At 47.2% G+C, this 12,544-nt stretch overlaps 1 protein-coding gene across 1 annotated transcript in view; it reads right to left on the reverse strand.

The window, feature by feature from the left end:
• Positions 1–12,544, reverse strand: part of NFATC4 (nuclear factor of activated T cells 4) — a 153,626-nt gene that overhangs the window by 115,230 nt on the left and 25,852 nt on the right. Inside the window, exon 2 of the mRNA XM_063913501.1 lies at positions 4,825–5,917. Within this exon, the coding sequence (XP_063769571.1) occupies positions 4,825–5,917 (1,093 nt within the window). The remainder of the gene's footprint in view (positions 1–4,824; positions 5,918–12,544) is intronic.

The following is a 12,544-nucleotide window of genomic DNA, read 5'->3' on the forward strand; positions in this document are numbered from 1 at the left end:
CATAGGAAAACGCCGAACCCAAGTGACTGTGGAAGAACTATGATGCTATATAAGTTTTTTCATTATTTTACTAATGTTTGAGTGTAATCTTATTAAAACAACTGCAAAATATTACTGCATGTGGTGGTATCTATCTTATTCCTAGGCCTAGAACTTTTTCTGAGTAGAAGCATTGGCCACCATAGGATACCAGTTCTGTGAGGTACCAATGTTGACCACTGTGCACATACTATATGTGTGTGAAGGCATTATTTGGAATATTCAATATTTTACCAGGGTATATTGCACTGTTGTTTTAGATCTATATAATTATATACAAATACAGGTACCCATGAGAGAATTCATTATATTTACTCTAAATCTTTCTTCATTTACATGCTGTACTTGTACAGGTTGTAACCGCTCCCCCCCTTTCCTCCTCCTCCCCCTCCCAGGTTATCAAGTTCAAAATAATTAGAGCTCTTGCTAATACCCCTTTTCCACTAGCTGTTTTTACCCGTGTTTTTGCACGGGGGCGCACATCGACACAGGTTTTTTAGTAGGTGGAAACGGGTCAACACGGGTTGAGTGACCCGGGAATCCTACCCGGCTATTTACCTGGGTAGAACACGGTAATGACACGGATAACGGTGCAGTGGAAACGGTCATTACACGTGTTTTCAGACCCGAGTAACGCTCTGAGACGCTGATTGGTGCTTCTGGGGCACTGGAAGATGATGTCAGTAAAAAGTCCATTTGTAATGACAGCAATAGGCTTTTACAGAGCTTACCCGGGTTAGGTGGAAACAGATCAGACACGGGAATAACCCGTGTCGAAGTGTAGTGGAAACGGGGTGGCCGACACGGGTTGTAGCCGTGTTAAACATCCCGGATTGGACACGGTACTTAGGTGGAAAAGGGGTATATGCTAATGCAGAGGAAGATAAAGCAAAACGCACAACCACTGTACCAATTTACCTGGGCAGAGTGGTGGGGACTTGTCATCAAGTGTGGGGCCACAGGGCCGGAGCTTCCACTAGGCAGCTTTAGGCAGCTGCCTAGGGGCGCCGGGACCTGAGGGGGCGGCCTGCTACAGCTGCCTAAAAAAAGGTAGCCTAGTCCTACCTTTCACAGACACTGCAATTCCCCAGAATGCGTATCTAACAGTAGCCATGGCTGCTAAGCTTTCGTATTGCAGCCTCCAGCTCCACCTCCACCCGGCACAGGCAGCAACTTTGACAGCTCTTGGAGTCCTGGCTGGGGGTGACATGCAGCACTGCTCTTCATTCCAGGCTCTTTCACAGACTACTCAGTTCCAACTCTGCACTGTAGCCTGCAGGTAAGGTGGCTGCACAGTGCATTCTCTGCATTGGTAAGGAAAGAGGGCAAGAGCAGCAGTGTGGTGAGGGGGTGGGGGGGAGGAGATAAGGAGCAGGCATGCACACAGTCTGTGGGGATGAGCAGCAGCATGCACACAGATTTTGGGGGGGATAGAACAGCAGACATTTAACAGATAAGGGGGGGCGGGTGAAGGGGGGGTAGGGGCAGAAGTTTTGCCTAGGGTGCCGAGAAACCTTGCACCGGCCCTGCGGAAGTAGAGGCCCAAGATTAAGAGGTGTGATTAGCCTTTGCTAACCATTAGAGATGACATTCAAAGGTGTCTCAGGACCGCATACTTTGATTGGCAGGAGGGCTAATCTTGGTGTAGTTGCCATAGAAATAAACCAAGAGCCTGAGTTCATCCATAATCCTGCTCCACCAAGTTACTGACCCCTAAAGGAGGGGTGGGCCATCAGGCAATTGGGCCCAACTGGGGATTTTCTCTATGCACCTGTGGGCCAGTCCGACCCTGTATATATAATTGATTATGAAAATCTTCTAAAATACACTATCAATGCCCTTTTGTTAATAATCTTTTTTCAGAATCTGGCAAGGGTTCTTTAGCAGTTAATGTGTCTAAGCTAGTGTATATCATATATTATATATACAGAGCCGTAACTATTTTGATGCACTGTGCCAGAAAGAGCATTGGTGACAACCCCATTTTGTAAGTAAAGACAGCACGTGCAGAATGTCTGCAAACAAAAAGGGGCGTGACCTTGTGGAAAAGGAGCGTGTCCACACAATAGTATTTTAATTCTCGTTACACTATACAGTAGTGGTGCCCCTTACACATTACGCCACACAGTAGTAGTAGTGCCCCTTACATGTTACACCACACAGTAGTAGTAGTGCCCCTTACACAATGCCACACAGTAGTAGTAGTGCCCCTTACATGTTACGCCACACAGTAGTAGTAGTAGTGCCCCTTACATGTTACGCCACACAGTAGTCTCAGTGCCCCTTACACATTATACCATACAGTAGTAGTAGTGCCCCTTAAACACTATGACACACAGTAGTAGTAGTGCCCCTTACACGTTATGCCACACAGTAGTAGTAGTGCCCCTTACACGTTATGTCACACAGTAGTAGTAGTGCCCCTTACATGTTACACCACACAGTAGTCTCAGTGCCCCTTACACATTATACCATACAGTAGTAGTAGTGCCCCTTAAACACTATGCCACACAGTAGTAGTAGTGCCCCTTACACGTTATGCCACACAGTACTAGTAGTAGTGCCCCTTACATGATACACCACACAGTAGTCTCAGTGCCCCTTACACATTATACCATACAGTAGTAGTAGTGCCCCTTAAACACTATGACACACAGTAGTAGTAGTGCCCCTTACACGTTATGCCACACAGTAGTAGTAGTGCCCCTTACACGTTATGTCACACAGTAGTAGTAGTGCCCCTTACATGTTACACCACACAGTAGTCTCAGTGCCCCTTACACATTATACCATACAGTAGTAGTAGTGCCCCTTAAACACTATGCCACACAGTAGTAGTAGTGCCCCTTACACGTTATGCCACACAGTACTAATAGTAGTGCCCCTTACATGATACACCACACAGTAGTCTCAGTGCCCCTTACACATTATACCATACAGTAGTAGTAGTGCCCCTTACATGTTACTCCACACAGTAGTAGTAGTGCCCCCTACACGTTATGCCACACAGTAGTAGTAGTGCCCCTTACATGTTACACCACACAGTAGTCTCAGTGCCCCTTACACATTATACCATACAGTAGTAGTAGTGCCCCTTAAACACTATGACACACAGTAGTAGCAGTGCCCCTCTCTCCCTTTCTCCCTCATATATGCAGTACTCACTCGATTAGTGTGTCAACAAACAGGAGGCTGCTGAGGTAGGACTTCACTGTGGGAGAAAAGGGGTCGGGGGGTGCAGGGGAGGTGGAGCAACATGGGGCAGGCAACTGCAGCGCTGCCATCTGTAGTGTATAGAAGTAGCGGTGCGCCCAGAAGAGAAGGAACCAGGTGCACCAATACTATTATACATTGCAGTGGGCAGCAGGTGGTAGACAGTAGATGGCAGCAGAACATACACTGATTGGCAATTGCAGGTGGAGGCAGCCAGTTACGCCCACAGGGCAAATGCGCGCTGGGCAGGCATACCAGCTGCACTACCCTAGTTACGGCTGTACATATAATATACACTAGCAGTGGTGCTAGGCATTTACGTTGGGGTTTTTCTCTACCCAATCCCCTCGCAGTGTTTCCCACCTCTATCCTCCTCTCTAAGGGTCTGATTCTGAGTCAGACACACTGCTGATGTTGGACACAATTGGGTGATTCTTTTTATTCTGTGCTTATGTCTAAGTTGCACCATCTAACGAAGCACCAAGCAGTAGTGAGCATCTAAAGATGCTTAAAGGGGGTGTCTTAGTCCTTGCACATTCAGACACACGGCTATACACCAGGGGAAGGGGCATCAGAGGCACTGTTCTGTGCAACTCATAATCAACCCCTGTGTCCCTCACTTCATCCCATTGCTTATTTTCTCTCCCTCCCTGTCTTCTCCACTACCCCCCCAACAACCCCCCCCCCCCCCCCCGCAACCCCTTCCCCCCTCATCCCTCATCACTTTCTCCCCCACCCCAGGTATGTTTAGATAAGGATTTGCATATTACTTGTAAAAATCAAAGTAGTCATGGGTAATAAGAAGCTAACATGTAAGGGAGGGGGGCTCCGGGAGGGGAGCAACATACGCTGCTTCAATTCTTTAATATGTCAAACGTAAGACTGGTGATAAAACATCTAATGGGGGCGGGAGTGAAGTGTGTTATGGATTATTGTGTGAATATTGTTGAAGCTCGGCAGCATGCGTGTACTGTTCAGATTCTATCGTCTGTTGGCCAATTCACAGGAGCGATACAGTGCTAATGCTAGTTTTAGCCATCCCCTTGTGTACTAGTGTGCGCCTGAATGTGCAAGCATTGAGAAGCCCATGTTCTGTGTCTCTGCACACTATAACACCACCCTTCACTCTGTACAGGCCACAATGGCGCACACCATGGACACTTGCACTTGACCTCTGTGGAGGCGGCTGTGCATCTGAGAATGCAGTCACTTTAACTGACACATCCACAGCACTCCAATAACACGCACAAAATGTTTCCATTCACTTCATGCCACCTCCCAGTGACTGCCCAAGAATGCCAATCGCTTTGCCGTTCCATTTCTGATACCACTTGAGCCATATGCAACAATGCCTTTGTGCATATATTCAGGGTAAAGCATGCGCTGTTGGGGGTTTCTGAATTTCTGCACAAGTCTGTAGCAAATAATCACTTAGCTACATGAACATAGCCATTGCATGCGGTTTGTGTGCACCTCTGAATCAGGCCTTAGGTGTGACATGCAAGCAAACATGATGACATAATTCATCTCAACAGTCAATTTGATAGCTACAGTTTGAATCTTTGTCATTACCTGAAAACTGGGCTTTGCCCTCCAACTCTCGCTTTGGACCAGGCCAAAGCTGAAGGCACAGCCAAATAATCCATTCCCACATTTTCTTTTCTGCTCTGTGGGAACATCCCGGTATTGTCATCACTTGCACACACAGGTACTGCTGATGAAAAAGCTTTCACAGGGCTCGTGGCTTCCTCAGGCCTAACTGGGGCTACACTTTGTTCTGCTGAGGTCCTTCTGGCCTTTTGTGGAATGTTATCTCCTCTTTCCAGTGAAGTTGATATTGTTTGTTGGCTATGCTCAGAGGGCTTGGGGGAAGCCTCTGCTTCTGAAGTCAGGTTTTCATCACCCAAACTTCCCCTGCGTGAGGGAGAAGGGGAAGGTGAGCTGGTTTGGTGGATACCATCTTCATTTGAGTTTGAGTATCTCCTCTTACCGCAAGGTGAGGTCGGCCTTGAAACTTGGCCGGATGGATATGGTGACAATAACTCTTCACGGGATGAATGCGGAGGACCTGAAATTGGGCCAGTTGGCCAAAATTCATCATTGTGACCACCCCAAGGTTTCGGGGAGCCCCTTGGGGAACCAAGTGGAGAAGCTAGTGTGAATCGTGAAGCAGCTTCATTTAACTCTCTTTCAACTTCTTCACACATTTGTCCCAGAGAGTCACATGAAGAGGCCTCAGAGGAAAGAAAACTCCATGAAGAATGGCTACTTGCTGGGCTAGGGCTAAGGAAAGAGTCCCGATAACAAAAGGGATCTGGAGGGAGAAATAGTTGATCACGTTGTGGCCTGTCATCCCAAATATCACTCCTACCTTGCTCTTCCTGTTCTCCATCACTATTTGAAGGCGAATCACTTGTGATACGTATACTGGGACATTCTAGGAAACGTGATCCTCCTAGTGGAATGAAACGGGATGGTTGGCTGATGAATGTTCCATTTAGATCATGATCTGAGGCACGTCTGGGAGGTGGTGAGTGCATACCTGCCCTAGTAACACATACCATTCCGCCACCTACTTCACCAGTGACACTGCTGTTGGGTGGATTAAGAGTCAGGGAGTCTGATATCACATCATTGCCTAGCAAATGGTCTTCAGATTCCAGATCTGCAATGACATGATAAAAACATCAAAGTCAGAAATAAAAACATTGTAAATTTGAAATCTGGGTTCAACTTGACATCTGCAGTCCTATATTAGCTTCCAAGTAGTTTTGCCTGACAAGGAACATTTTATAAATTGCTGTAAATGGCAGAATATCGGTGACCTTGCCTGGGTCAACCTGTGCTGAACTTATTTTACAGCCTTGTAGCCTTCTGAAATAAAATACTAATTGTTAGAGATTCTACTGGCTTTACTTGAATATACTGTTAATAAGTGAATTAGTTTGTCTCTTTTGATGTTCAGAGGCTAAAATATAACCCACAGCTGTGTATGTATTAGGACAAAGAGCTCTGTGTTCTGAGATGTAAAAAGTATGGTTGACAGTTTATTTTCACATGATATCACAATAAACCAAATATAGATTACTGAGCTCCATTTCCTGGGAGCATACAACTCTAAATGACGTGTCATTTTGTCCATGCTCCTTATTACAGGGATACGGGAAGATCTCTCACCCATTTACAGAGATAATGTCTGATCCCCATATTGTGTCCCTGTATAGGCAACAAATAAACAGTATTTTACTTCCATTCCTGAAAGACAAGAAAAGGAGATACAATCATAAGAGGCAGGAAGGAGAATGTTTGAACAGCTTCCGCAAGAGAAAGGAGGAGACGAGTATGAGGATACATTTCCTGAGGGTGGGGAAATGCAGACCATCGGGAACTGTTTAATAAGCATTGTGAAGTTTTTGGATGTTCAGTTTAGTGTGTTAAACTGGACATACATGCTGCAATCTGATTGTTTCTCATCCAAATTTAATGCTGCTTTCACATCGCAAAACCTGCTTTTGAGTTTTGAAACGGTTCTTTAAACGGTTCTTAAAACGGGTCTGAGCAGTTAAACCCCCTTCACATCGCATGTTGTAACCAGTATATTACCATTTCATTAACGTTTTGGTACCTTTCACACTGAACCCATTTCACCCATACAAAACAGTGGTTGTCATTTTAAATGTTTATTTCCTGCTTCTGCCTGGTGAGATCACACATGGAGACAGCCTATCACCTTCTGGGGCTTGCAAATACCGTTTCAGACCCTTTCACACTGCACAATTAAACGGGTCTGAAACGGGTAGGACCCTGCTTTTTTACCGTTTCAAAATACGGTATTTTGTAAACGGTAAATTGAAGGTGACCCTTTCAACATCGCAGCTCGAACCGTTTAGGAAGCCAGTAAAAACGGCAAATTACCGGGTACAAGCTGCGGTGTGAAAGGGGTATTAATAAACACGTTTGTTTGATAAAAATACAAAACCCTGCACAACCTGGGAACTGCAAAAAAAGCTATATCAATACTGTGACACCTACATAGTACATCATTAAAAATACATAAAGCATTTTTTTATTTTTTATTTAACCAGTGTATGCGCTGACTCTCAATATTAAAACATCCTCATATAGTAGAACAGGGGTTCTCAAACTATTTGGCTCTGGGACCCCATCAGACAATAAAAATTATTATAGGAACCCCAGCAAGTTTCTGCAGAATGGCTGACACACGTGTGGTTAGCAGACTGCACATGCACTGTAGCTTTGCAGAGGCACAATACAGAAGTGAAGTGACTGCTATTGCGAATTTGCGATCACTTCACTTCTCACACAACCGCAGGGATGAGCTCATTTTGGAGTCCCTACCCTGGATCATAGGCAATGATTCCGTGGGTGCTCCCGGGCCCGAGCACCCACGGACAATCAAGAGCACTCACGGAACCAGCCACTGCCCCAGTTACCGCTAGCCGCCGCAGCCCCTGCGGAGGATTGAGACGCGCTGGGGGCTGCGGAAGCGCTTCTGTACAGTGCAGTGTAAAAAGAAACCCACCAAAAATGGCCATGGCCAAGGAGGAGATAGACGCTAGAGTTTTTTTTACACTGCAGTGTATGGAAGCGCTTTACGCAGCCCCCAGCACGTCTCAATCCACGGCTGGTAGTACGCACAGTGTTTCATGCTGCAAATAATACATTCAGACTATGACAAAATATTCTCCTTTTATGTGTCATTTCATGGAATCTTCAGAGCTTCTCTGAGTTACTGTATATAGTGTGTATCCAGCTTTAGCCCTGTAGACTGTAGCTTATGATTGTTAGACTTCTGAGTCTGGCAGCAGTAAATCTTGTAGTACCTTGTGTTTTGCACCTGGCTTACTAATGTCATTGAAAAAGGATTTTCCACTTGTAACACATACGCATGCTGGCTCAGTGGAATAGTTGTCAGGCGTTCTGCAGGCAGTGATGTTATGGGCAGACCCTTGTTCATATCCCCTGGCACGGTGGCGGAACTATCACCAAGCCCCCTCCCCCCTCTGCCAGGGCGCAGTGTGTGTGTGTTACCATGGTAAACCCTCCCATATGTTTATCACCATCCCCCCTGCCCCACGACCCACTGTATGTGTGTGTGTGTGTGTCAACATGACCCCCTTTCCCAGTATGTGTATCACCATTCTCCCCACTCCCATCGGACCCACTGTATTTGTGTTTGTTACCATGCACCTCCCCCCAGTATGTATATCACAATGCCCCCCCCCCCCAACTCCCCTTGGACCCACTGTATGTGTGTGTCACAATGACCCCCACCCCGGCCCTAGTATATGTGTCACCTTGTCACCCCCCCAGGAACCAGTGTGTGTGTGTGTGTGTATGTTACCATGGCCCCACCCCAAGCCCTAGTATGTGTATCACAATCCCCCTCCCCCAGGCCCTAGTATGTGTCACCATGTCATCCCCCCCAGGACCCATTGTGTGTGTGTGTGTGTGTGTGTGTGTGTGTGTGTGTGTGTGTGTCACCATGCCTCCCCAAGCCCTGACAATGTGCAGGAGACCCCTGCGAGCATGGAACCCAGACCATGAAACCCTGACAACATGCATGAAACCCTTGGCAACGAGCATGAGACCCCTGACAACAGGCAAGTATTTTAAAAGTAATTAGAAGCCTTACTGTGTTGCATCATTTGTAAGGGGCATTATTGTGTGTGGGACATAAAATGGTGTCAGGGCCATAACTGTGTGTGACATAATATGTAATTGACATTACAGTGTGTGGCATAATGCATAATGGGCAAAACGGTGTGTGGCATATTGCGTAATGGGGCATTACGGTATGTAGCATAATATGTAATTGACATTACAGTGTGTGGCATAATGAATAATGGGCATTACGGTGTGTGGCATATTGCGTAATGGGCATTACGGTGTGTGGCATAATGTGTAATAGGCATTACGGTGTGGCATAACGTGTAATAGGCATTATGGTGTGGCATATGGGGGGTCATTCCGAGTTGTTCGCTCGCAAGCTGCTTTTAGCAGCTTTGCACACGCTAAGCCGCCGCCTACTGGGAGTGAATCTTAGCTTATCAAAATTGCGAACGAAAGATTAGCAGAATTGCGAATAGACACTTCTTAGCAGTTTCTGAGTAGCTCCAGACTTACTCGGCATCTGCGATCAGTTCAGTCAGTTTAGTTCCTGGTTTGACGTCACAAACACACCCAGCGTTCGCCCAGACACTCCTCCGTTTCTCCAGCCACTCCCGCGTTTTTCCCAGAAACGGTAGCGTTTTTTCGCACACACCTATAAAACGGCCAGTTTCCGCCCAGAAACACCCACTTCCTGTCAATCACATTACGATCACCAGAACGAAGAAAAAACCTCGTAATATCATGAGTAAAATACCTAACTGCATAGCAAATTTACTTGGCGCAGTCGCACTGCGGACATTGCGCATGCGCATTAGCGACTAATCGCTCCGTTGCGAGAAAAAAATAACGAGCGAACAACTCGGAATGACCCCCATTGTGTAATGGGCATTACGGTGTGTTGCATAATGTGTAATGGACATAACGGTGTGTTGCATAATGTGTAATGGGCATTACGGTGTGTAGCATAATATGTAATTGACATTACAGTGTGTGGCATAATGCATAATGGCCATTACGGTGTGTGGCATATTGCGTAATGGGCATTACGGTGTGTTGCATAATGTGTAATGGGAGTTATGGTGTGTGGCATAATGTGTAATAGGCATTATGGTGTGTGGCATAATGTGTAATGGGCATTACGGTGTGTTGCATAATGTGTAATGGGCATTACGGTGTGTGGCATATTGTGTAATGGGCATTACGGTGTGTTGCATAATGTGTAATGGGCGTTATGGTGTGTGGCATAATGTGTAATAGGCATTATGGTGTGTAGCATAATGTGTAATGGGCATTACGGTGTGTTGCATAATGTGTAATGGGCATTACGGTGTGTGGCATATTGTGTAATGGGCATTACGGTGTGTTGCATAATGTGTAATGAGCATAACGGTGTGTTGCATAATGTGGAATGGGCATAACGGTGTGTTGCATAATGTGGAATGGGCATTATGGTGTGTTGCATATGTGTAATGGGCATTACGGTGTGTTGCATATTGTGTAATGGGCATTAGTCACTGCCGCAGCTGCCCGTTCATTCCCACTGCTGCCTCTTGCCAAGCACCCACCAGCAAAAATATAAATCGCTACTTGTGCCCTGCATGTGTTTGATTATATTTATGCAAAAGTTTACACCTGTTGTGTAGGCTTTGGTGGAGGCAGTGGGTGACAGGGAGGGGCTGAGGGTGGCAGTGGGAGAGAGTATGAGGCTGGAAAGGAGATGTAGAAGGTGGCAAAAGGTGACTAGGGAGAGGCAGTGGATGGCATGGGGAGGCAGACAGTGATAGGGGGTGGCAGGGGGTGACAGAGGAATGACAGAGTGAGGCAAAGGATGACTAGGGAGAGGCAGAAGGTAACAGGAGTGGCAGAGGGGATGCCAGAGGGTGAGTAGGGAGAGACAGGGGATGGCAGAGGGTGACGGGGGATGGCAAATGGAGGCAGAGGGTGACTAGAGAGAGGCAGAGGGTGACTAGGGAGAGGCAGTGGATGACTAGTGAGAGGAAGAGGGAGGCAAAGGAGAGGCAGTAGGTGATGAGGATGGCAGTGGGGGACAGGGGAATAGCAGAGGGTGAGGGATGCAAAGGGTGACATGTTAATGTCAGAGATGACCGGGGAGAGGCAGAGGGTGACGGGGAGTCAGTGGGTGACAGGGATGGCAGTGGGTGACGGTGATGGCAGGTGACAAGAGAGAGGCAGAGGGTGACTAGGGAGAGGCAGAGGGTGACGGAGGAGGCAGTGGGTAAAGGGGATCGCGTGGGTAATGGGGATGGCAGAGGATGATGGGATGGAACTGTATGTAACCCCTATTCACAGACACATCCCATAAAGTCTGTGCTCAATGCTCCCCTCCTTCCTCCTCATGCTCCCCTGCTGCCGCTTCCTGGAACCCCCTGGCAAATTACCCCCCCTTCCCCCATGCTGAAACCCCCTGGCAAATTACCCCCCCCCCCCCCATGCTGCAATTACTTACAAGAGGTTCATCACAGACTCAGAGTCCTGCTCACTGAGAGTTGGCTCCTCTGAGTCTGCTGCCCCGGGACGCAGAACACACTTGCTGCCAGCCGTGTGCCCCCTGTGAATATGTGCATGTAGATGAGGGAGATGAGGGAGCCAAGAGTGCAGTCTGCTTGGATCTCTCAGCCACTGATCCGAGGAGTCTGAAGTAACAGGCAATTCAACTGATTTTGTTACATGGGGAGGGCAGTCCGAGTGGCGATGTGGCGTTGCGGGTGCATGACATTAAAAACGCAGGCTGGTCCGATGCCTGCATTGCGTTTGCATTTATAAAGGCGAACGCAGTGCTGGGTGGCCCTTTACAGGCTGGAAGGCCTTGCCACGTGCTGGGTTACCCGAGTATGCGAGTGCTAGCAGCTGCAGTTTTGCTTTTTTAGCAAAACGGCAACTGAAGCTGAATAAAGTCCTATACCCCTTGTTATACAGTATGGTGCTTGGTAATAACTGCACTTCATTAGTGTCCATCTCATCTAAAATGACTATTGGGTGAATTCATCTAGATGCAGCAATTACAAAGATTTTCATCACTATTCCTGTAAGTTATCTTTTCTATTGCCATCCTAAGATATTGATACTGTAGCCATAAGAAGATTGCAATGGAACATGTATTACCACAATCGTTCTGAAATAGGCTCCATCATGGAAGGACACTTTTGCAGAAACACTACAAATAATTTTCCTGGTGGGGCCTTCATCAGGAACCTGCAGCCGGAATAGGGAAGCTCTAACAAGTGATTTGACAGGCGTAAGGAGTTATCTTCCTTTCATAAATGGGCTTCATTGTCTATAAGTGGTACTTTGCAATTCCTCTTACTGTCCATGCTCACTATGGGCCTTATTCAGTTCGCACAACAATTTGCCCTATTACCTGCCAAAGGACCCGAGCAGGTCCCGTCCTATGTGTGAGCGCCCGGCCAATGCGATTGGATTGCATCGGCTGTGAACGCCTCTGCCTGCTTGACAGGCAAAGGCATTTGCGGGGCAGCGACGCAGCGTTGGGACGCTACGAACTGGGGTAGGTTGCGCTGTCTTTGGGGCAGCTGTGTGACGTTACATGCAGCCGATCCGAAGTTAATAAAAATGGCGGTGGTACTTCTGCCTTTGCAGCCAGGCTGCGAAGGCAGGGGGTCATCCAGAGTTGCTGTGA

Source organism: Pseudophryne corroboree, chromosome 1 (genome assembly GCF_028390025.1).
Source record: "Pseudophryne corroboree isolate aPseCor3 chromosome 1, aPseCor3.hap2, whole genome shotgun sequence".
In the NCBI taxonomy this organism is placed as follows: Eukaryota; Metazoa; Chordata; class Amphibia; order Anura; family Myobatrachidae; genus Pseudophryne; species Pseudophryne corroboree.